The sequence below is a fragment of the Xenopus laevis genome, chromosome 1S, assembly GCF_017654675.1.
Source record: "Xenopus laevis strain J_2021 chromosome 1S, Xenopus_laevis_v10.1, whole genome shotgun sequence".
NCBI classification, from domain to species: Eukaryota; Metazoa; Chordata; class Amphibia; order Anura; family Pipidae; genus Xenopus; species Xenopus laevis.
The window spans coordinates 130,937,603-130,965,371 of NC_054372.1; the positions used below are offsets into that span (position 1 = coordinate 130,937,603).

The 27,769-nt window shown below is 33.1% G+C and overlaps 1 protein-coding gene across 1 annotated transcript in view; it reads right to left on the reverse strand.

The window, feature by feature from the left end:
* The window catches only part of trac.S (T cell receptor alpha constant S homeolog), a 71,543-nt gene that overhangs the window by 15,637 nt on the left and 28,137 nt on the right, over positions 1 to 27,769 (reverse strand). The window contains exon 3 of the mRNA XM_018242390.1: positions 20,985 to 21,038. Within this exon, the coding sequence (XP_018097879.1) occupies positions 20,985 to 21,038 (54 nt within the window). The remainder of the gene's footprint in view (positions 1 to 20,984; positions 21,039 to 27,769) is intronic.

Here is a 27,769-nt window from a genome sequence, read left to right on the forward strand (position 1 = left end):
GTATAACAATGGAATTTACAAAGACTCCAACTGAACACCAGAATAAAATAAACATTTGTACTGAAGAATATATAATTGAAATGATATGCTTAGTGCCCAATATTTGATATCACAAGCAATCCAGTTTGTCTTGTACTTCCATTGCAGCCAATATTAAAGAGAATGGGTTTAAAAAGAGAACTACAGAGCAGAAACAGTGACCTCCATAGCAAGGAACAATTAGCTACCTATACGCTTTAGAAGTATATGCTTGCCCTGTGCGTGATTTATCCAATATTCAGTTAAAGCAGAGTTGACTTACTAAGGTCCATTTACAACACCATGCTCCATGTAAAAATTCACTCTTATGATGTTAAGCTACCATGTACCAATAATATCATATGAAATGGCGATTATTGGTAAGTATGGTGGCTAACCAATCCGTACTGATATAATGTACTGTGGATATGAATAAGACCAGTTTCCATATCTCCTATGCTGATGCACCATACCATCCAGTGCATGTTGCATCTGCAAGTGAGAAAGTGAAGAGCTGCTGCTTAAACTGAAACAATAGGAAGGCAGTGATACTGCATGTGTCCTCGTGTATGCTCTCTGTCAATACGGGTTGTGGGCCAATTAGTCAGAGAACTTCAATTTGCAAGAATGGACCCCTTTTATGTCATTATGTGTAAAGTTTTATCTACAGCACTTTAAACAAAAGATGCAATTGTTTAAAATGAATTAAGGTTGCCAGTCACAGGAATAAATAAAACATAAACTAAATTTTCTAAAACAAACCAGAAGCAAATTCTTTCTATTATTTGCTACTCTTTTTAAAAAAAAAAAAAAAAAAAAAAAAGTCTTTCAAATGGTACTAATTGCAACTGAAATAATTCATGGTATAGGTTATCTTAGTTTGTTTTATCACACGTTTTGTATCTCCTTGTTATGGATCCTTTTAAGTATTAATTTATGACTTGCCCACTAAATTATTTGATATTATTTATTTGAAAATAAACTTTACTGATCATTAAAAAATATATCAAGTGGTTTATGTTTGTTCAGCTACTGTCTAAAACATGTCCATGTTCCATACTAATGATATGTACAAAAAATAAACAACTTACTTGGAAGTACTACCAACTGGGTCCCTGTGCCAAATGTCAGCTTTGCATAACCAGTATTAGCACAGTCATAAACATAAATACGCAAACCTTCCTTATGCAGTATCCAAATTACTATACAAACAGGTATGTAGAAACATACGGTAATATAATTCCAAATTTCCCCAGAAAAATATTAAATTAATTTGTGGCATTTAGCATATATTCAGGGCCATGTAAATAGCTACATCATTTTTATTAATTTAAAGGTTATTCAGCTTCTTTAAATTTCTTATGTTGGGGCCTTTTCATCCAATACTTTTATATTGCATTGTATTTATTTATTTATATAGCTTAAAAAATGAATGAGCATTCTGTTGCTTAAAAAATGAATGAGCATTCTGTTGGGGTGCTTAACAGATCAGAAAGCTCTTTTTCATGTGTAATTTAATACATTTTTATTGCAGAAAAGCACTTTTTAAATCTGGTGAATCAATAACCATCATTACTGGCTGCTAAACAGCTCATTAATTTTCCATGCATCAATATAAAATAATGCACTAAATATCCACTGAAATTTGGTGAGTTTTTGTGTAATTGAAATGACAATTCATTTTATATACATGTATTGATATAAAAAAAATTAAGAAGCAAAAATTTACTACTACAGGTACTAACGTCTTACTGGCTTTCTAGCTAGATTCCGTAAAACATGCCTTACTGAACTTCCTAATTGAATCAGATTATTAGATTATAGTTCAATTTATTGGACAATGAATATCATTGGTTATACTATATCTGTGCTTAGGTAACTATAGTACTATTGAAACTACGAATATTGACTTACTTGGCTGTACAATTAGCTGCGTCCCACTGCCAAAGTTCAACTTCAAGCCACTACTAGAATAAGCACAGTCACACAGAACAATACACAAACCATGTTTCTCAGTCTTTCTCTGTCTCAGCTAAAGCATTAATTTAAGATAGAAAAACCTCTATAACTTGAAAATTCAGCCTGATGAAGGATGCAGAGTTTAAGGAAACTCAAATCTTCATTCATATTCACCAAAATGTAATTTTATTCATTTGATGCACTTTTATACATTGATGGTAAATGTTTGAATTATTCTATAATGATAAAGAGTAAAAATCTAACTTTGTATGTGACATAAAGGAACTTATCTAGGTTGGTGCTATATACTGTAAATAACAAATACAAATTCATTATCAAGTTACTTGAATATTTGTTACTTTAAGTTCTAAAATGGATATTATTTTCCAATATGCCTCTGTTATACGCTTACAATTGCTGCTGCTTTCATTAGCAAAGATCTTTAGGGGCAGAGTAAAAGTATGAAATTAGAGCTCACCACAGTAAAATGCCACCATTTTCTATTCATTCCTGTGGGATAATTTAGAGACATATTTAACAATGGGTGAAAGAAAGAGTTTACCATTTGATAAATATGCCTCTTAAAACCCAGGAATAAATAGAAAGTGACGGATTATTACTGTGGTGAGCTTTAATTTCAAACTTTGATAAATCTGCCCCTCAATTTGCCATGCAGTTACGAAACCCTGCCAAGGAATAATAATCACTTACTGGGATAAATATTTAGCTTTGTTCCTTTGCCAAAAAGGATCTTCCAGTTGCTACTAGTGGCACAGTCAGAAATCTCAATACATAAACCTTCAATGATAACTTAGATTTCATATGACAGAAATATCTGGTTCATATTTCTTTGCAAATATCATGTAGTTGTGCTTTTTTATGGATTCTAAAACCTTCTTCACAGAATCTAACAATTATGATATGTGGCATATATTCTTCTGTAAGAAGGACCCCTGTGGTACAAAACATGTAATGCCATGCATATCTGAATAAATTAACACAGAAACTGAACTCATCTGTTCTCCGGTGAATTGTCATTATTTCACAATAAGAAGTAAGTGGTGAGAACTGAAAGGGACTAAAAACTAAAAGAGTTAATGCTTAAAAAAAGCAATAGCATTTACAAATTACTCTAAAACATTTTGATAAGCATATATTCAAAGTTACTGAGAATAACATCCTCTTGTGTATATACCAATGGCAAATGGGCAATTGCTTACTCCCTGCCATGGATGATCTGACCAAGTATTGCCTAAATCCTAACACAATATAGTTGTAGGAATGCAAATACTAGCTCTACTTGTTAAGTCACTTAAATGTAGGGATAGGCATGGTCAGATGGTCAGATGGACATTATGTATACTGCAATATTCTATTATTAGAATATGTAACATAATTTTACGTTTATCTTGTAATAGGTAAACAAATACACTATCAGTATATGTGTACTCAGTAAGGGTTCTAAATGTATAAGATGGTCTCTGTGATATAAGTATTTCAGAAAATAATGTAAAAAGGTTCAAAGCATATCTGGATTTTCTTATTATAAGTTAGCTGCATGTATAAGGGGATCAAAAAATGTTAGCAGTTTCATGCTTTTTCACCTGCTTATTATGACATTGCTTCAAAATGGAATTATCTAACTTCTGCACTCGCTACACATTTGTGGATTGTATAATCTGTAATACAGCACATTTTATTTCAATGTATTGTAAACAATATACTCACTCGGAATAACAACTAGCTGAGTACCAGAGCCAAATGTAAATTTGTAGCCAGAATTTGCACTGTGTTAAACCTCATTACAAGAACGATTCTTGTCTGATTCACATGGGTACTGTACTCTGTTCCCCTATAGGATGTGCCAAAGGCACAGGCGCTATCCAAACTTTCAAGAATAATTTATTGAGTGTTGTATCATTAATAAACTGTTCAGTAAATATTGCAATTTTAAATTCAGCCATGCTGCTGGTTGATCCTATGAGAAAATTGGTGCTTGCTAGCCTTGCAGACGTGCACAGAGCCTAAACAAGCACATTTATGCTGATCTACATTCCAACACATTTTAAAACAATGTACAAAATATATGATTGGCGGGTAAACCAATGTTATAATTGGACTTTGTAAGGAGAAGATCCATAACTCAGTAAGTGTCTTACAGCTATAATAATAGGTCTGCAGACTTACAATATTTTATGCTTTTGGATTTAGCAAACTGTTTGGTCAGATTCTAAGATTGATTTCACATAGATGGCTTGCTCATTGCTAAGAACATCATTGTTACATGTTCAGACATTTTATTAGTAAAGTTAGTATTGCAGGTAGACTTACTTGGAGTAATAAGTAGCTGTGTCCCTTTACCAAATATAAGCTTACTGAAGCCAGCATTACACAGTGTTCCATATCTTTACAAAAAGCTAGAATCTTACAAGATTAAAGCAATACAAGCTTTTATGTTAATAATGGGTGTCAAATGTTAGCATGGTACATTCAAATGTTTTAAAAAAGTTTGTTTTTACTATGCCAGCAATGTTGGAATAACTATTTGGCCTCCAAAATACATATCCCATAATACTCTAACAGCTGAATGTTTCTGAAGTGTACTTATCAATGGATGAAAGTTAGGGTTTGCCAGTTGAATAAATACACTTCTAAGAATCCTATCTATTCTATTTTATTCTAATAAATAGAAAGTGGGTGAATTTTCCTGTGATGAGCTCTAATTTTCCACTTTGATAAATCTGCACCTAAGAGCGATGGGACTAGAAATGATAAATCAAACCATGAACTGTTTCATATTAACAATTAAATGCAGATTAAATTCTGCACCACTAATCTGAATTGAATAACTGGACTGATTCTCCCACTCTTAGCATCAACATTCACCTAAATTACCATAATTAAGAGACAGATTGATCAAATTGTGAACGTAAAGCTCATCACTCTATTCCACCACTCTGTTCGTTCCTGTGGGATTTTTTTTAAAAATCCCATACGAATGAATAGAGAGTGGGGGTATTTGAACATTTGGAATTTGGGAGATTTTGAAATTTGAAATTGAGCTTTAATTTCACAAATCTGTATTAATACAACTGATAGTAGCCAAATAGCAGGTTTAGATATAATTTGATCATTACTTGAACATAACATAGTCATCTTGATTCAGATTACTGTAATCTTCCATAGCAAAGACAGTTTTCCTCCAAGTAGTTAAGAAGCAGTGTCAAATGTAAGCAAGGTTTATGTTAACCCCATGAATATTCCAAATATATGATGTCAATCAAACTTACTTGGATTTACTTGTAATTTTGTCCCTTGTCCAAAGATTAGTTTTCCCCAGTTACCAGTATTTACACACTTGTTAATAGCTTTACATTTACCTTCATGTACATGTTTATTTACCTTATGCCATAAAAGGAAGTGTTTACTCTCTCATGTATTAAAACAGATACATTTTTATACCTGTTTATTCTTTAAAAAAAACACAAATAATGTTATATTTTAGTGGAAAATCAATAAGCAGCAGGGCTGTTCGGCTCTATCTATCTATCTATCTATCTATCTATCTATCTATCTATCATCTATCTATCTTTTTATCTATCTCTATCCTGTATCTCTAAAAACACATACAAACAACAGAGTCAACTTTTGTAATTTTGTAGCTGTAATCTTCTTTATGATTTATGTAAAATAAATAATGTCTTAGTTGCAAAATTCTTTTTTCAGGTTGCTAAACTATATATCAAATTTGTCAGTTGTTTAGGGAACACAATATTTTCATTGTGCATATATTTTGCATTTATGAGCTCTCCTATATTCCCCCAAAGATGTTTTTATATTCTATAATGTGTCACTTATCTACTCAGTTTACTAGACAGATGAAAACACACTTTCTTTTAATATATCAAGTTAAGGTTACATTTAAAAATATAGCAGACATAAACTAGCCTTGCAAGTGCTTACTTCTGCATAAAATGATTTAGCGAACTTTAGTGTGGCACCCAGGCATTTGCCTCCTGATAAGTGTCCTATAATAAGGGGTTGATTTATGATTTCTCAAACCTTTTGGCTTGACCAATCATACAGGATTTGGGGATAAAAACCTTGTTAGTTAAGGCATTTTTCCAGAGTGAGCATTCTTAAATAAGAAAAAGTTTGACACATACGTAGAAGCTGATAGAGTTGTGTGATGAAGAAACTGCAATACATCTGGAAATTCAGATGACATGGTTTGTAGTATAAATCAATACTAATAGATGCACAATGCACAATGCCAAACTTTACTAATTAATAAAAAATGTTTTTACTTACTAGGATTCACTGTTACTATTGTTCCTTTACCAAATATAACTTTAGAACCAGCTGCGTAACACAGTGTTTTGTCTTACAGCAAATACAGACTTGACCCACTTTGCTACTGATCCTATTTTCTCACGCTAAAACAAAGTTCAGGAGTCAAGATTATTTGTTTTATATATAAAAAAAAAAAGAATACTGTTTAAATACAGTATAGATGTTAGATATTAGACTGTGCACAGTGCCTTTCTAGTACAGGTGTTTCAATATCTTCGGTTATTTGTCCTATCTAACCATTGTTAGTGAAACATTTCTCATTGTTTTACAAACCATTTAAAATATTACCAGTGTCATTTTAGAAGGATGATGGAATAAACAGAAACTAAGAAATGTACTTACTTGGAATAACATTAAGCTGTGTACCAGAGCCAAAACTGTATTTGTAGTTATTATAAGCACTGCCATAAACCTCTCTACAAGAACTGAGCTAATTTAATTTTTATCCCCTTATTTAGTTCTGCCAAACGCAAGTGCTTCAACTTGTTGCACCTCAGTACAAGAATATGCAATCTCTTCAATTGATGTATTTTTTATTAACTAGAGTAAAAATAACAAATATAATTCATATCATCTATTATATGGTACTCAAATGCTTTTACAGTCACATACTGATTTGTTGTTTTTTTGCATAAAAATAGTATTATCTTAGAAAATGTTGTACTCACTTACTTGGTTTAACAATCAAATTAGTCCCTTTTCCAAATATAAGCCTAATTACGCCTGAAGTACCACAGTACTTACTGACAGTACAAAAATACAGTTACTTTAATCTTCACTGCTAGATGCTACCATATATAAATAAAGCATCAAATAGTTTGTATTATACATTTATCACTAATTACGTTACCTTAATTACAATTTGTAATATTTATAATGTAGTTACACAATTGCCATCTTGTACATTATCAGGAAGTGGAGTTACTGGTAAAAGCATTAACTGAAGTACAAGTTGCTTTTTGGCAATGTTCAAGCTAGATCACAATAAATATCCATTTAATATAATATAGGGTAGCTGATAATGTGTTCAGTTTTACTGTTTTTGCAAAACCTTTGTCTAAGTTATCCCAAGCTATCACAAGTCATCCTAGTTTCATTGCAAACAAAAAAAAGAGGAGTTGTGAGTCAACAACTCAGTAAAAAATAAACCATGCTACTAATTTAAATATCAAGATCCTGCTATAAAAAATAATCTTGCAATGCTATGTAATCCCAGTAGTCTAAACACTACTCTATAGCTACTGCCATCTTCAACTCCTAGTAATAGGAATAGAATTAGGGATTTTGACCTCCATGCTTTCAATAGTGCTAATATAAAACTGTCCATCTAGGTTTCATGTGTGCAGTACTTTCTGCTGAGATAATTAAAATAATGCCAAGGTACACATGAGCAGATTATAGGGTTTATAAAATAAGCTGTTTTGGACTGACATTAACATGTTCCTGATTGCCTATTAAGATAAAAAATACAAAATATACGTAGTTTATAAAAAAAATCTTACTTGGAATCACTTTCAGTTGTGTCCCTTGTCCAAAAATAAGTTTTCCATAACTGCCAGTACTTGCACAGTAATTCAAAGCTTTGCACGAACACTCACTACACATTTTTTAGCCATATAAGGTATTCAGGTATAGTTCATACACATATTTTCCTAAGAGTGAATTTTAGGATTAAGTATATTGTATATATTTCTAGTATAAGAAATATACCTAATTTACCTGATAAAAAATGTAAAAATTGCATTCAAAATTAATTTTTTAAGGTACTGTAAACATTTATCTGTATACAGTATACTTTGATTTAACTTATTTGTTTGCTTTTATAGAGCTCTATCTTTTAATTATTATATCTATACAGGTTATATCTATCTCTCTGTTGATCTTTTTTATATGTTAAGAGCATGTATGCATTACACAATGTCTTCAAAACCGTGAACTTACTTGGGTTCACTACTAAATGTGTGCCACTCCCAAATGTTAGTTTGAAAGAACCAGAAGCCACACAATGAGTAACCCTTTACCAAAAAGTAATATATATATATATATATATATATATATATATATATATATATATATATATATATATATATACAGTATATAAAAACAGGGTTGAATTTGTGTTTAAAGAAGAGATATTGAATTTTGTTTTATTGCAAAGAACTTTTTTGATTACAGCAACTGACACTAACTAGGACACTACGGGAGTTATTTATCAAAGGTCGAATTTCAAAGTTATGTGAGTTTATTTTTTAACTCAAATAAATTCAAATATACTCACAACTCGAATAGGAGGTTGTTTATGAAAAAACTCAATGTCTAACATTTGATCAAATAGGAATGACCCTAAAATTCTAATCTAAGAAATAGAGAACAAAATTGCTAAAATGTATACCTTGTTATGATTATAAATACTGATGGATTGAGTACATACCATTCTGGTTGTTCTGGGAATACATGTATTAAAGGCTGAAGTAAAAAACTATTCACAAAATCTTTTAAATACACACAAACAACAGAATGTTAAAAGTAATTCTCTGAAGACTTCTCATCATGTGATAAATATACTGGGTAGTATAGAGAAATTTAAAGCATCTCACAGGTGAGTTAAAGTATTAAGTGGGGCAGCAGAAGAATACCTAAATACAGGAAACATCTTATTAAATATAAAAAACATTTGTGCTTTTCTGGAGGAAGCTGCAGTGAGTAGGTAGTCTAGATTATTATGAATTATAATTAATATTATGAATATAGACCTTTGCTAAGATACTCTGTTTATTCTAACAATTTTCATTGTCAGTCTTATTGAGTAAAGCACACTTACTTGGTCTCACATTTAGCTGAGTTCCTTTGCCAAATATTAGCTTAGTAGCAGCATTATTGGCACAGTGCTCAAAGTCAGTACATAAACCTAGGAACTGTTCCTACATTACGGGAGTTATTAACTAAACTCAGAATGCAAAAATCACGAAAAATACCCGTCGATGTTGCATATAAGTCAATGGGAGAAGTCCCAAGGATTTTTTTGATGTGCTCTGGGTTTTGTTCAATACCCCGAAGTTTTCAGAGTTTTCGGGCAAAAAACATAAGTATTCATAGTTTTTGGGTGAAAAATCTGAAAAAACCGTAAAAATCTTATTTTTTCCTGCAAAGCGTATTTTCAGGAAAATGTCATAAATAAGCGTAAAAAACCTTAGTGTATTTGATCGGAGTTTGAAGCAGAAAATGTTGAAATAAAATAGGACTTTGATAAATAACCCCCTACAAGTATACTTACTGGGCATAACATGTAGCAGAGTGCCATTGCCAAATGTAAGCTTCCTGCCAGAATTATTAGCACAGTGCTCACAGTCAGTACATAAACCTACGAACTGCTCCTACATTACAACATACTTACTGGGCATCATTAGCTGGGTTCCTTTGCCAAACCTAAGCTTTTTGGCAGCATTATTAACTCAGTGCTCAGAGTTGGTACAAGTGATCCCTTATCTGGAACCTGTTATGCCGAACGCTCTGAATGGTTATCTGGGATGGTTATATTCCATTAAGTCCATTTCAAACAAATAATTTACAGTGCCAGTATTTAAATATGATTTCCCTTTTCTCTGTACTGTTAAAACAGTACCTTTTACTTCATCATAAGCTTTATGAATTCAAATTGTTGGCAAAACAATCCAGGTGGGTTTATTTAATGTTTAAATATTTTTTTTACACACTGAAGCTATGTTTATTAACAACTTAAGCTATGTTTATTAACAGCTCGAGCATCCTGGATAAAACATCCCATACCTAAACAATGGAACTGCTAACAAGTATACTTACTTGGCATCACATTTAGCTGGGTCCCTTTGCCAAACATAAGCTTTTTGGCAGCATTATGTGCACATTGCTTAACATCAGTACATAAACCTAGAAACTGTCTTTTCCTACATAACAAATACCCTTACTTGGCATTACATTTAGCTTGGTCCCTTTGCCAAATGAAAGCTTTCTGGTAGCATCAGTAGCACAGTGCTTAAAATTAGAACAAAAACCTAGTAACTGCTCCTACATTAAGGGGCACATTTACTTAGCTCGAGTGAAGCAAAAGAAGAAAAAAACTTTGAATTTCGAATGTTTTTTTTTGGCTACTTCGACCTTCGACTACGACTTTGAATTCGAATTGAACGATTCGAACTAAAAATCGTTTGACTATTCGACCATTCTATAGTTGAAGTACTGTCTCTTTAAAAAAAACTTCGACCAAGTACTTTGCCACCTAAAACCCTATAGGCTTCCTAACAATTATCTGATCGAAAGAAAATCGTTCGATCGATGGATTAAAATCCTTCAAAACGTTCGATTAGAACGATTTTTCCTTCTATCGTACGATCGTAGGAAATGCGTTAAATCCTTCAACTTCGATATTTGAAGTCGAAGGATTTTACTTAGACGGTCGAATATCGAGGGTTAATAAACCCTCGTTATTCGACCCTAAGTAAATGTGCCCCTATGAGTACTAAGGTGCTGCGGTAATAGTGAAAGATAATGTGATTTCATAATAATGTGAAATAAGTGGCACATTGGAATACACTGGTATAAATGCACTTTGCATCATTTGTAGATTTTAGCTGCAGTGGTGCCAAAAGTAAAAAATTCCCCTCACTGGTGCCTTGTAAGTGCTCCCCTACTTTTTCTGTCTATGTCCCTCCCCTTTTTTCACTCATTATCTCTCCATCTCCTTTTCTTGGCAATTATCTGTTCCTAAATTTTGCCACATTTCTTCTCCCTTTTAAAGTAAGTTGCTTTTTGTATTTTTTAAAATTACATATATACATTTATAAACATCTAAACTCATTTGACTCTCCTTTGTGGTAATTTGTAGTACCATTAACAAAATCGCATTCCTGTATTAAATACATTGTCCAGATAACAGACTGGCAATGCAATTTCTATTGGTAGTGTTTTAAATATGTATTTGAGGGTGCTCGGTTGTCATCCTCAAAGAATACCAAACAAATGCAATCCATGGAGGCTTATTTATTGAAGGTCTTAAAAGTTCTTAAAAATAAAGTTATGAAAATGATGAAACAAATCTATTCATTACATTAAAAGACTTACTTGGAGTCGCTATTAATTTGGTCCCAGTGCCAAAGATCAGTTTACCCCAACCAGTGCCACTATTCGCACAGTTACTAAATGCTTTGCACAAACCTACAGTTACTGATGTATAACTCGAATATGACATCCACCTGCCTATATAACAGCACTTTTATGAAAATTCAAAAAATACTTCGCGTCATAGGGGTGAAAGGTGAAAAAAGTATGGAGAAAGCCTCCTAAAAGCACAGCCTGTGGATTTACATTGCTAATGGACTATGACATATGGAGAAGCTTTGCTCAGTATTAATACAAAGTTTCCACTTTGGAAATATAATGAATATCTGAATATAACCTGTAATATTACCAGGATTATTCAAATGATGTCATTGTACCAGACCAACAGTTTCAAATAATTTCTTCATCAAGCCTACATAAACTTCATTACCTTTAACTGATATTATATTGCCTTTAATGCTATTAATATACTATATATTTAGTTTGATAAAACATCTTACTTGGATTTACATTCTCAGCTGTGTCCCTTGTCCAAAGACCAATTTTCTATAGTGGCTAGAAGTTGCATAGTGGCTCAAAGCTTTATATTAACATTCAGTAAGCACTTGAATTTTCATATAAGGAAGCAAGTATAGTTTTTTTTCTATCATACACTGAAATTTATATTTTTCTAAACAGAACCAGCTTTTAGGATTTACTGTATGGTTTTAGTGATAAGAACAAAAAAAAAACACAAAGTGAGCTGCTTTTCAATATACTTGTTAAAATAAAAAATGTTAATTTTTTTAAAATGTAAATTAAACATTGATTGATTAATTTTCAGTTAAAACATTTAACTGTAAATGCTACTCTTGATGTTACCATTTCTATTTGCTTAGCATACCATCTATCTTTCCTATATATATATATATATATATATATATATATATATATATATATATATATATATATTATTATGTATGTAAAAATTCTTAAGAGCATGCACTTACTTGATTTTACTGCTAAATTTGTGCCAGTGCTGAATGTGAGCTTATATGAACCTGTAACCACACAGTTCTTAACCCTTTAGCAAAGAGACAGCAGGGCATATTTAGAGCAGGGGTGAGACTCCTAGCAGTTCATTCTTCTTTCTCATTAATTATTATTATTAATTAATTGGCCGCTACAATTTTTTTAGAACTTGGCATCACATTGTATGCTTTATTTTATAACCAGCACAATCTTGCATAATGGAAAAATTTCATGTAAAAAAATTCCAAATACCATTATATTGCTTCACTCCTCTGTACCTGTTACTTAATACTTTCTAAAATCTGTGGTTGATTTCTATATTGTATAATGTAAATAAATAATAAAAAGGAATTATAAGGGTATTTTAGTGTAATTGACAGGGATATAATTCAAGTGTCATCTTTGCAATTCTGTAAGGGAAAACAATTATTATAAAGAAAAAAAAGTAATAGTTTTTGCACCTAACTATACAAAAAGATGCATAAATCTTTTGTTGGATAAAATCTTTCATTAAAAAAACTGGCCTGATGGAACATTTCCATTTTACTACTCTCACCAAAGAAGAAGAAAAATTGGGGTCAAAAAATTCCATATAATTCCGATAAAATAAGAGATAAGCTATTAAAATGTAATTGAATTACCCATGAGAGGCTGAATCAATGATACTTACTGGGAAAAACAGATAACTTTGTCCCTGTACCAAATGTCAGTTTGAAACCAGCCCCAGCTTTAGCACAGTCAAACAAACCAACACAAAAATCTAAATCAAAGTCTCTTTGCATTGATATCTAGTGGCATTTAATGATCCTGATAGCAGTTATGTCATTTGAACACATCAAGCGGTTTGCAGCTAGTGATTTCTTACTTGCTGTGCTTAACAGAAACAAATTATTAAAGGTTGTATGTGCTTCAACCTTAGAAAACCTTGTGAGTTGAATGCAGAGCAGTCCGTAGACCCCTAGACGTAGACATACTAGACATAACGTTTCGGGCTTTGTCTTGCCATAGGATTGAGGAGGGGCAAGACTAAGCCCGAAACATTGTCTGTTTTTCTGAGCTAAAAATTTCCACTTTTCCCTTTTGAAACAAAGAGGTGTTGCAGAAACATTTTTTGTAGTATGCGCATAAAAGAAGCAGCTTTGTAAAGTCGATCAAGCATTCTATTATTTTTTGGTGAAAATATTAGTTTTAAATCAAGCAAATATTGCACATTTTTGGATTTTAAAACACAAAAATGGAAATAAATAAGTCTCCCTGTGCAGAGTAACTATATGCAGGTTTTACAGAATATATTTTTAGTGGCCCAATTTTTGGTCATGCCCCCCTTAATGCAAAACAAGGTTACTGATGTAAAAACGTATGTATCCATGTATCCATCCACTGATTTGGACTCCCTAAAGATAGTCAGAAGCCTAGAAATTAAATTCTGATCTACAGTGATATGTGCTTAATTTGTAAATGCATTAAATGATTAATTAGAATAGGTATCTATTTTTCGCAAGACATAATTTTCTTAAACCTGTAAAATTATACTTACAGAGTAACAAAATTATACTACAGAGTAACAACTGTGAAATGACTTACAAGGCAGGACAGTTAAATGTGTCCCTTTACCAAAGACCCACTTCAGGTTGTTTTCACACTGTCTGAAATGCCAATACAGAAACCCTCTACCACCAGGCAAGGCAGAAATGCATTTAACTAAATATGTTTGATAAAGAGAACCCATTAGCACCCGATATCCAGAAAGCTCCGAATTACGGAATGGCTGTCTCCCATAGACTCCATTTTATCCAAATAATCCAAATTTTTAAAAATGATTTCCTTTTTCTCTGTAATAACAAAACAGTAGCTGGTACTTGATCCAAACTAAGATATAATTAATCCTTATTGGAAGCAAAACCAGCCTATTGGGTTTATTTAATGTTTAAATTAATTTCTAGTAGACTTAAGGCATGAAGATCCAAATTATGGAAAGATCCGTTATCCGGAAAACCCCAGGTCCCGAGCATTCTGGATAACAGGTCCCATACCTGTATTGGCATAATAGTAGGACAAATTGGCATAACATGCCAAGAGCCAAATACACCACAGTGCAGAGGGTTCAGTTTTTGCTGGCCACCAATATAGAAATTACCTTGTTGCATTCTGGCAGGCCTATTAATGAGTTACAATTTATTGTAATTCCAAAATAAGTTGGTATTCGTTGTTGAAAGGGTCCTAAAACTATTTAATTACAATTAAGTTCATTAGACATAATTCCTTTTTTTGCGAAAATGTATTAACTATGAAACATGCCATGGCCTTCTCATTAAAAAAATGAAATACATACTTACTTGGCCTCACATTTAGCTGAGTCCCTTTACCAAATGTAAGTTTATTGGCAAAATTATTGACACAGTGCTCACAGTCAATACAAAAACCTAAGAATTACTCTGAAAAGACCTAGCTGCCTGTTTTAAGAAGTGCCACATTTGGAAAGTTTTGTCCTTAAATGATTTTATTTCTTTAAAACACATGAGCAAATATATTGTAATGTTCAAATAAAGTCATAATATCATATGATGTTTTTAAGGTGTTCCTCATCAGGTTAACTCTTGCTTTTCCTTAATCTCTTCCCTTTTCTTTTTCCATCCCCATTCTGCTTATATTACCACTACCATTTTCTCCATCTAGATTTATTTCTCTCTCTCTCAACATCTCACAATCCTCTAAAATCAAATATAAAGCAACCCATTATTATGTTGTATGCCACTTAGTTCATAAACTAAGTAGCAAATACAGTAGCTTACTTGGTATAACCTGTAGCTTTAACCCTTCCAAAGAGCAGCTTGCATTGTGTACTTCCTTCATCACACTGCAACCATTTTCTTTACATTATATATATATATACATTATATACATTTATATACATTTAATTAGCAAAGCAGTAGCTCTATTTTATGTCACAATTGCCTATAAGTAGTTAATGGTATTTTGGAGACGTTTCATTGCTTTTTTCCATTACATCAATAATAATACATTTACATGATGCAGTCCTTAAATTTATAATAATAATAATAATGATATATACCTGGTTTTAGCTGTATCTGCTTTAGTCTATGGCCAATATATCATGAAATGTTGCTAACTATAGCATGAATGCCACCCAAATTAAATTGTTTACAAGCATTATTGTAGTGATAAAGTAAGGACTTTTTTGCTACCAACACTGTACTGTATCATATTGCCCTTTACAGCAGTATACTAACTGGCTCTCACTAGTAATTTGGTCCCAAAGCCAAATGTTAATTTGAAGTTGTTGGTATTGGCACACTATGCAAAGCCATTGCAAAAACATCATGTTCACTACATCGCAAATACAGAGCATACAATTATGGAAGTTGGTCCAGCACTAGATTTCAGATATTAAATTAAAAATGAATTAGTATCCTAGCCTTGCATCTCTCCTATTATAAAATGCTACCATTACAGCTCGGTATTGCGAATAGAGAATAATAAATAAACTTATTGTAGTGGGTGGATATTTTTCTGCCATCAGGTTGAACCCTGGAATTAGTGAATAAAAATATTAAATAATAGGAGATTAAAAATACCACTAAGATTGGTCTTTATGGGCTTTCTAAAACCTGATTATGGTATGTACCCACAAGCGTTTTAAGCTTTTGTAATGAGACAGTGCATTGCAGTGTTTACTAATACACAACAGCAGGTATAGTGACTGATTGATTTCACCCTACTGCCCTGAAACGTCAAACAGAGACAAAAATAAATTCAGTTAAAAAAGCTATTCCTTTTCTATTCTTACCAAAAAATCTGTGGGATGAAATGCAGTGTGCAGTAAAACCCATTCAAAGCCACTGCACTGAAGCCACAACATGCTTGCAAATACAATAAGAACTCAAAATATTCTTAACTCTCAGTTTAATTCTCCTTCTGTCTCATGATTGTCCTCTTTCATAAGAAAGTCTCTGTCTTCAAAAACAAACTTTTTAAGTTCTTACTTGGTATTATGTGCAGCTGTGTGCCTGATCCAAATGTGAGCTTGTTGCCTGCCCCAGTATTGGCACATTGTTCATTACCATTACAAATACTCATGCTCAGGGTTGCAAGTGCCACATAGCAAAGCCACCTGTATAATGAGTAGTATAGACTTCATCTGTTAAATAACATATACTGTAATCTTTAAACACTGTATTACTGTAATACTGTGCACTATTGCAGTATTCCATAGTATCCTATCAGTGTTTTTATTATCCTAATATCTTGACCAATTGTATCAGCTAGTGATTAGTTGCTATGGGTTTGTGCCTTATGGCAAATTATTTATATGTTAGTAAGTTAGCCAAAGCAGCACATAGTAGAATAAGGAATTCTCAGCCTATGGTTCTAGAGCCAGAAGTTCATCCTTGTGCAAAAACAGTCTTTATAAAAGATATGCCATCTTAAAGTTTCATTACTTCAATTGCACAAATATGGGACATGTTATACAGAATGCTCGGGACTTGGGGTTTTCTAGATAATGGATCTTTCTGTCATTTGGATCTTCTTACCTTCAGTCTACAAGAAAATAATTTAAACACTATATAAACCCAAAAGGCTGAATTTTTCGTCCAATAACGATTAATTATATCTTAGTTTGGATCACATACAAGGTACTGTTTTATTATTACAGAGAAAAAGGAAATCATTTTTAAACAATTGGATATCCCCTAATTCTGAGCATTCTGGATAATGGGTTATCAGATAATGGATCCCATACCGGTACTATATATTTTACACATATGTGTAATTGGACAAGTCATAAAATGTATCTAATCCACTACATTTTGCTTACAAATTATACAATGTGATAGCGATTGCACTATTGTACCATTGCAATGCTTTAGTGATATACTTTTCTTAGTAGGGTACATCAAAGTTGGCTACATAGTTAATGCAATGTTGCCATACTCTACAGTAGACTTTTTGGATGCAAAATATAAACGTCATGTTTACTATATGTACTTTCATGCAGGGCATTAGGAGCCAATATCATTGCAGGGAGTGCAATAGATGTGTTTCCTTCTTTTCTCAGACTTATTATTAAGATGTCCAGCCAGAGTCCTTTCAGGTTCTCTATAAATCCAAGCACTCCAAAATCTTTACTAGGAATCCCAGCATTCCCAAACACAGGTACATTTTAAAAAATTGACAAATCTTATCAGTACTAGTTGAGAAGTAGATCCTGATTATTAATGCCACACCCGCCATGAATGCACATAATTACTTACTTGGTATCACATATAGCATAGTCCCTTGTCCAAAAATTAATTTGCTGTAACTGTTAGTAGCACAGTGTTTCCTGCCATGTCTGAAACTCTTGTATCATCTCCCTCTAGATGTGACAACGGATATGGCAAATATTATAGAATTATTTTGTTTCTGAGATAGATTTTTGATAAAATGTAACTGTAAGGGGGTTATTTATCAAAGTTTGAATGGAAAAGATTTTTTGTTTTTTTTTTACTATAAAATCCTAATTTTTAGTGGAAAAAAAAACCTAGAATTTTTCACAATTTCCAGCATCTCTGACCTGCCGAGGATGTATATAAGTCAATGGAAGAGGTCCCTTTACTATTTGGAAGTTTCTGTGGTCTGCGCTGGAATTAGCCGGGCATTTTTTGTAGCTGGACTTTTTTTGAAGCTGGACTTTCTGGGCAAAAATCAGAAAATTCTGGCTTTTCAGGAAAAAGCTGGGTTCCCCTCCTGGTTCTGCTCTACAATTGTAAAATGATGGGATAATTATTGGAGTAGCTACATGGTTTAAATACAAGTTATGTTCCTTTTCCAAAGATTGGATTGTTCAGCATTCTTTGATTTCACAGTCACAAAAATACGTTCAGCAAAACTATTGCTTATTGCTAAGTAAATGCACGCGCATTCTACATTGAATATACAATGGAATATACAATGGAATATACAATGGAATACTTTAAGTTATAATTGCCCAGGTCTTAAAAATGTACTTAAAGGACATCGAGAGTTTGCAGGTCCCAGTAGGAATATTCACTTGAGACAGCAATATTAGACTATAGGCCCTTTAGTACTGGGATCAAATACTAATTTTGTATGTATTTTCCCACTTACATTGTGCTTGCACCAGTTATTTCTATATATTGCCAATGCTGTGATGTTTCAAACTCAAATAATCTCCGATTATTGCTAATTGCTAATATTGCTAATAACACCAGGGACAGATGTAGAGTGTTATATAGAGAACTGCCAGACATATAATTACTTACTTGGTAAAACCCTTAAACTGGTTCCACTTCCAAATGTGAGTTTGACATTATTACTATCACAGTGACACAGGCCATTACAAAATTCCTCACCACCCTCCACTACTGAGATCTAACCCCTGTATGCCAATGAAAGGAATATTTTTATCTTTTCTTTCAGGGGATGATCCCAGTCTAGATTTTTCTATAGATTGAAAGATTCTTACTTTGTATTTTTTACCCCCAAAAAACTGATTTTGAAAAAAACCACAGAAATTACACAATTCATTTAAGTTAAAATTTATGTCGGTTAAAATATGACTGTTGGCAAATAAATATCAATAAATATTTCTGTAACTTAACACAAATGGAACATAAAACTTTTCAAGTGGGCAGATTTATGACAGTGTGAAATTAGAACTCACCGCAGTAAAATTCAAACTCTCTCTAAATTTCTATGTGATTTTTAGAGGTGTATTTTTCAATGGGTGAAAGAGTTTACCATTTAAACAAAATTTGCGAAACAGGATTTTTGAAGATGGTGACAATTTCGACACAGGCAACATTTTTACACACATTAAAGGCAATGGGCTTCTGTTTAATTGTCGCCGGCATCGAAATTGTCAAAATTTGTTTTTAAATTTTCGCTAATATGTGCCTGGTGAATAAATTTTCCCATCACTAGTGTCTACACCAAAGGTGAGTTTATTCCAGCCTTCTGCTAAATACTAATACATATACCCTAAAGCAGTGGCCCCAACCTTTTTTACTTGTGAGCCACAATCAAATATAAAATGAGTCGGGGAACAACACAAGCAAGAAAAAAGTTCCTGGGGATGCCAAATAAGGCCTGTGATTGGCTACTTGTTAGCCCCTATGTAGACTGGCAGCTGCATGAGACTCTGTTTGGCAATACACTTGGTTTTTATGCAACCAAAACTTGCCTCCAAGTCAGTAATTCTAAAATAAGTGCTTGGTTTGGGGACCACTGCCCTAGAGAGTAAAATAGCCTTTTGGCCACTTTGCTCCTGAAATCCATAACGGATTAAATTGAATGCAAACAAAGTAGTGTATAATGAAATTAATTAATTTCTCCAGGGTCTGACAAATAAATATACTGTTATAATTAGCTATATTGGTGGATGCTTTGTAGTGTTAAAATTCTTTGTCTTTACTTTAGCTAGAACTACTATAACAAGTCAAGGAAAAAAACTTGCCGGTGCATATTGCTGCTGCTTTTACCTCCCAGTCTCAAGACATAGATTTGGAATACTCACTTGGTAGAACTGTCATTTTTGTTCCTCTCCCAAATGTGAGTTTGGTGGTACTTCCAGTACCACACAGTGCTGGACAGCTTTACAAAATACCCAGAAGCTAAAATACACTGCATTTGTAACACTCAGGGGGTTATTTATCAAAGTCCGATTTTATCTCAACATTTTATGCTACAAACGCCGATTAAATCCGCTCGGGTTTTTCCCTTAAATTTTCTGTGGAAAACCTGAAAACTCTGATTTTTGCCGGTATTCTACGAAACCCAGTGCACATCAAAAAATCATTGGGACTTCTCCCATTGACTTATATGATGCCGAATTTTCAGATTCTGACTTTTCCATCCTCGGGGTTTAATAAATTCTGAAATATTTGTGATTTTTTAAAAGTCTGATTTTATTTTAAAAAAAAAATCACAAATTTTTTGTGATGTTTGCATTCGGAGTTTAGTAAATAACCCCCTTAGCGATATGCGATTGACTCATCAGAGATAGTGTATGCTATTGGCTTTAATATTATTTTGAAATGCAACACATAAAGGGCCTTACGGTATTTATGCAAATCTGCTATGTGTAGTTTTAGAGGTTTTTCTTCCACAACTAAATCCAGTTTCTAAAAAAGCACAAATGTTTACTTAAAAATATATGAATATAAAAAGCATGAATGAATAAAATCATGGAACAAATATAAACCTCTAAATCATTGTTTACTCGTTTTGTGCAAGTGAAAAAACTTAAATCCTTGAATTAAGTAAACATTTTACAGCTTTAAGCTAAAAGTTGCCAATGTGTAATTTACAAATTTGTAAATTAGTGATTTTCATAGTTTTTGCACTTAATAAATGATGTGATGAGTAGGGATAGTGTTTTTATAGTGATGAGCTAAATTATGTCGCGGTCAGATTTGCTCATCACATTTATTATATATTATTTGAAACATACTCATATTATTACCAAAATCAAAAAGGGAAAGATGTAGAGGGTTATACAGAGAACTGCCAGACGTATAATTACTTACTTGGTAAAACTCTTAAACTGGTTCCACTTCCAAAAGTGAGTTTGGCATTATTATTATCACAGTGACACAGGCCAATACAAAATTCCCCATCACCCTCTGCTACTGAGATGTAACCCGTTTATACCAATGCAAGGAATATTTGTATCTCTTCTTTTAGGGGCGGATTTATTCATGTTTGTGATACCAATCTAGATTTTTTTAAATCTTTTTCTTGATTTAATCTTTTTTGTTGCTGTTCTTGTCAAGTTTTTCCACATGATTTCTAAAACCTTAATTTTGGTAGGTTTTAAGTAGCAAAGTTCTTACCACTTATTTTTTTTACAATTTTCTTTAGGAAAACAACACCAATTTTGGGAAAAAAACATAAGCATTGCACTTATGAAAATAAATAAATTAGGGTTTGAATATGGCTGTTAGTAATTGTCCAAATGAGGATTTACTTGACTTACAAATAAAACATATTAATCAGGCATATAGTATAACGTGTAAAGAATTACAGGTAAAGCATGTGTTTGTACAGTAGCTTTTACCCATAGAAAATGTAGGTCATATGTCAGCAGTCTATTTATACAATTTATATTCAAAATTCAGCTCAAACAATACTGTTGTTATATTTATAAATGGGGTAAGTAGGGAAAGGGGTATAGAAAAACACACAGTCCAGGGAGAAAGCATACCATACAACTTACTTGGTTGTACTTTCAGAGTGGTGCCTACACCAAAAGTGAGTTTATTCAAACTTCCTGTGTTAACACAGTGCTTAATGCTTATACAGATATCCTAGTTTGTGCTATAGCCCCTTCCCCAAACTCTGCTTATGAAATCAATCCCACTCTACCAGCAAATCTATGTTTAATAAAGAACTTCTATAGGGTCTGACAAATAAATTACATTCTTTGGGGGTTATTTATTAAAATCTGAATGCAAAAAACTCGGAAAAAGTCAGAATCCGAAAATCTGCCATCTCAGACCTGCCAAGGTTGTAAATAAGTCAATAGGAACAGTCCCTATCCTATCTGGAAGTTTCTGTGGTCTGCGCTGGGATTAGCCGGAAAATCTGGGCTTTTCAGCCAAAAAGCTGAAAAATTCTGACTTTTCGTGAAAAAGACCAAAAAATGTATCAATTCGGAAAAAAATATGAAAAAAACATAGAATTACGGATTCTCACTCAATTTTATAGAGTATTTCCCTGATCTGATTAAATCGTGCTTTTTAAATAATAAATAAGTTCAAATCGTAGATTCTAATTTTCTCTGAGTTTTTTTAATACAATTATCAGAAAAATACGGATTTTGATAAATAACCCCTATATGTCTTTATGTCTCTATACCCCTTTATTTATGTAATCTCTTGTTAATTCAGTCTTTGCTGTAACTAGTACTTTACTAGTCAAATAAAAAATTTGCCTGGTACATATTGCTGCTACTTTTACCTCCAGATCTCAAGACTGACATAAATTTGGAATACTCACTTGGTAGAACTTTCAGTTTGGTTCCTTTCCCAAATGTGAGTTTGTTGTAACCCCCAGTAGCACACAGTACTGCACAGCTTTACATAATACCCAGAAACTAATATATACTGTAAATGTAACTCATTGCCATTACATGCTTCTCAAAAAATATGCTATTGACTGATTTATTAAAAATCAATTTGCCATTTTCTCCCTGATTTAAGTAGAAGGCAACAAAAAAAAACATGGATTTGAAAAGACTTGTGAATCTTTTCTGAAACCTTGTATAGTCAGAATTTATTAAAAATTTCAAATGTCACAAAAAAAGCTTGCCAAATAAAATCTGTCGAGGTTGTGTGGAAGTCAATGGGAGTATTCTTTGACAACTTTATTTTTCTTTTAATTTTACATTTACTGGGGAAAAAAGGAACAGAATAGAATATATTCTGTATGTATATTATTATAAATCAAACTGCTCCTTTCAGTCTTTGGATGGACAATGAATGGACAAGCAACACAGCATGGGATATTTTTCAGCCTTATTTAAAATGAATGTAAAAATCTGATTATCAACAGTATGCGACTTTTAATAATAAGGTGGTGCTCGAGGAAGCAAAAAAGTCATATGTTTCAGCAGCTTTTTTATGCTCACATTTGTTCTCAATAAACTTTAATTATTATAAATCTGCCCCCTAAATGTTAACTTTAGTTCTGAACCTCTCACAATAAAGAGAGGTGCTAGGGATTGCACATAAGTATAGACACGCAGACATGTCATCAAAGCCTTTATAAATTGTTTACAAATTGTTAAAAAATGTATTACTTAAAGCATTTACATTTTTTTTCCAATTGCATAGCCCAGATCTGACATTCCTAGGTTTTGTTATATAATGCAGTGCAATTCCCCAAGTCACTGTGCATACTGTATTACTTGTAGAGTGTTACACATTTACTTTAGCTGTAACTTGCACATTTGTACTGGATCCAAGATCAAATATGGACACAAAATACCAGAGAAAATCAGCCAAAGACTTACCAGGTATGACAGCAAGTTTAGTGCCCCCTCCAAATATCAGTTCTGCCTGAGCCGTCATAACACTGTGAATAAAACCTTCACAAAAACCTGATACCAACCTTAGCAAGCAGGTAGTTGCTTATCTGTGTAAGAATAGTAAATTGATTCTGCGTCTGTTTAAAAGCAAAAATACAGTACAGACACTAAAAAGAGGTGCCAAATTAACATTAGCACAATTACTTTCTCCTGTATTTGAAAACACACACACTCCTTGTAAAATGATGAATCTGTTGATATACACCTGAATTAATAACCACTGCAAATTCTGAACTCATGCCATATGTTTATCATTCCCACAATTGTACTTATTGCAGACAGCACGCGTAGTAGGTTTTATATTTTTCACCCGAAAACTAAAAAAAATTCAAGGTATTGCACAAAACCCAGTGCACATCAAAAATCAGATTCGGACTTTTCCGTACTCAGGGTTCAATAAATTCTGAAAAATTCGTGATTTTTTAAAGTCTGATTTTATAAAAAAAAAAATGATTTTTGCATTCAGAGTTTAGTAAATAACCCCCATAGTGATTCCCTTAGTAACATACACCACTTACCAGCAGATAATAATTCTGCCTGACCTATACTCTAACAAGGACTTTCACTACCTGTGTTACCAGACAGTCCTAGCTTTATACTTACTGGGAAGTACAGACAATTGGGTTCCTGCTCCAAATATGTATCTGTTGGTGTTATAATCACAATGAAAAAAACCTTAGCAAAAACCTATGGCCCCCAGGTACGCACATAGGTCAGGAAAAACATAAGTCTTCACCTTTAAATACATTCAGCACCCTGTAGAAAATACAATGTATAGCTCTTTTAGGGACATTATTACAAGATCTGGGGAAACCTTTTTTATCTAGTTTTGTAAACAACAATCTCAGTTCGAGGTATCATTGGGTTGTTATATACAGGTATGGGACCTGTTTTCCAGAATGCTCGGGACCTGGGGCTTTCCGCATCACAGATATTTCTGTAATATGTATCTTCATACCTTAAATCTACTAGAAAATCATGAACACATTAAATCCACCTAGTGGGCTTGTTTTGTTTCAGATACAGGGTACTGTTTGTTTGATTACAGAAAAAATGGAATTCATTTTTAAAAATGTGGATTATTTGTATTAAATGGAGTCTATGGGAGATGGCCTTTCTGTAAATCAGAACTTTTTGGATAATGGGATTCCGGATAATAGATCCCATACCTTTTATATATATGAATATGTGTTTGGATAACTAAGTCAATTAGGGATGGAGATGTGAATGTGCTCGTATGTACTGTATATATGTGTATATATGTGTGTACCCATTTACATTAATTTGTGAAGGTTGGGGAAGTTTTTATTGTTGTGTAACTTCTTCTTTTACATATCACTGCTATTAAAACAAGTCTTACTGCTATTAATAAACACAAAAGCACTTACTGGGCTGAACGGAGAGCTGAGTTCCACCACCGAAAGTAAGTTTCGCCTGGTTAGCTAACACAGTGACATGGGGCTTTGCAAGATCCAGAACTTGGTATGCGCCTGCTGTGCACCTCTGCCATGTGTGGCCCTAGCATGGGTATTATGGTCTATGTATTATTCATGGCTAGATTACTGTTAGTAATTACAGCCAGGTCAGAAGTGACCCTCGTTAAGGAAATTCCCTACAGGCTGGTGAAAATAAAGAATACATTTTTCAGGCGTATTATTCTGCAACTGGTACAAGATTTCCTAGCAATATATTCCTAAAAATTAACAACTATATTTATATATGCAGTCAATAATTAACTAAACTTAGTTCAATAAAATAATAATAAACTAAGCACAGATCTACTGGCGTGATTACCAGATAATGGATAAAATTAAAAAATAAAACTGGGACTGAATTATTTCCTGACTGGTTGAAATATAAATGGGCTCAAAATTAGTAATTTAATTTATTATGCTTAAAAATATTATTACAAATAGAGCATTAACAGCATTATCCTGTTATAGCCTTCAATTAAAAAAAGCTTCTGCACTGGTGCATATTACTTTGATGTTTTGAAAAGAAACATTATTGGCAAGTTCAAGGGCATGGAAAGGATCTCTTTGTGTATTGGTAAAATAACAACTTACTTGGCTGAACTGTTAGTACTGTTCCTTCTCCAAAGATAAACTTATTGTATCCTGCACTTTGTACACAGTGTTACAACTCTTTACTCATATCCTGTCCATGGAGATAATTATAGATCTATACACAACACTTAGAATAAACACCATAAATCCTTGCTAGATTATAACTCCATGGCATACATTGGTCACTCATATTGTCCTGTCACTTAAAGACTTCTAAGCAAAACCTCAGATATGCATAACCCATTCATACAATGGATTCCAGCCCAAAACACAGGCTGCAGAATATTCATACCTCTCCTTATGCATTCATTTTGTACTAGCCTGATAAGCAATACAATCATATACTTGATTTCTCTAATGTACATGTTATTTCTTGCCCAAATATTGTATCATTGTTCCAGTAGTACATCACACAATATTGATCTGATATTATAAATAAATTGCTATGAAAATATGGGATCTGAAAGGTGGAATTGACTAGAGATTAATAAGTAACAAAACAAAGTGACCTACTTGGCTTGATACATAATTGAGTCCCTGTTCCAAGCACCATCTTCTGCGAAGTGTAGGCATTTATTAAGCACAGTCATTAACAGCTTTACACAAACCCAATTTTGTGTATAAAGGTGCCCATACACTGAGAGATCCGCTCGTTTGGCAATGTCGCCAAACGAGCGGATCTCCCTCCGATATGCCCACCTTGAGGTAGGCAATATCGGGCTGATCCGATCGTGGGACCTAGGGCCCAACTATCGGATCCTAACGAATAGCAATGGGCGGTCGGATCGCGGGACCGCATCAACAAATAGATGTGGCGGTGATCCGACGGGATTTTTTGTCCCATCCGATCGAGATCTGGCCGACTTTCGACCCTAGGCTTTACATATTGTACATACTGTACAATAACCGGTTATATTCCATCAATTTACCAAGATAAATCATGTAAACATTAAATAACCCCAAAAGCCTGTGGTTGCTTTCAATAATGATTAATTATATCTTAGTTTGGATCAAGTAGAAGGTACTGTATTATTATAACAGAGAAAAAGGAAATAATTCAAATTTTTTTATTATTATTATTATAATGGAGTCTAAAGGAGATGTCCTTTCTCTAATTCGGATCTATCTGGATAATGGGTTTACGGATAACAGATTCCACAACTGTATTTAGAGTTATAGATTTTTTGCTGTTTATTGTACAATTTCTAAAAGTACATTTCTGGTTTGGGTTCCCTGTCTACCTTATAACTGCAACTCCCAGACAGCCTTGTATTTTAACAGAAGAGGGGTACATATTAAATATACCTGTAATACCTGAGCTTTCTGATTATTTTGCAGAGCGATGTTATGTATCCCCTTTGTTTCCAAGACATTTACTATGTTATATACAATTGGCAGTATAGGGATCTAAGACAAATTACAAGGAGAAGGCTTATATTCTTATATTATGATGAAGACCAAAAAGGGACTTAGCTGAGGAGTATTATAAGTTTGGTGTCAGGTATCATAATCTTACATAAATAATGAAACTTGAAAGACGGTGGATAACTGAGACAGGCTCACCAGGAATAATGCTTAAAGTGGTCCCACTCCCAAACACAAGCTTATCTGCACCTCCAAGTGACACAGTGATCATATCCAGCACAAAAACCAAGAAGGTGCCCAGCAATTTACTAATGCTCTTGGTATAAATTGAAATTATAAATTTAAATTAAAGTTTTACCAGCAATGGAAAACAGAACCTTTATATTGGGATGGCCTGTTGTTGTACAGTAAATGGTAACCCTACTCAAAGCAAAGTCTATCTAAAGGAACTTAGTTGACTTCTGTTACAATTTATTTATTATTGAACCGACTAATATAAATAATAAAGCCTAAGGTGCATAAAGGTAACTGATAAAGGCTCACCTGGAACAATATTTAGAGTGGTCCCTCTCCCAAACACAAGTTTATCTGCACCACCAACTAGCACAGTGCTCACTTCCAGCACAAAAACCAAGATGGGACCCCTCAGTTTACTGATGCTCTTTTTAAAATGTACAGTACCAGTTTTATATCAATATAAAGCAGCTTCATGGACAGGTATAAACAAATGTAAATATTAGTATTCGATATGTAACATGACAGGGTACACAAGCTTAATTTTATATGGACAAAA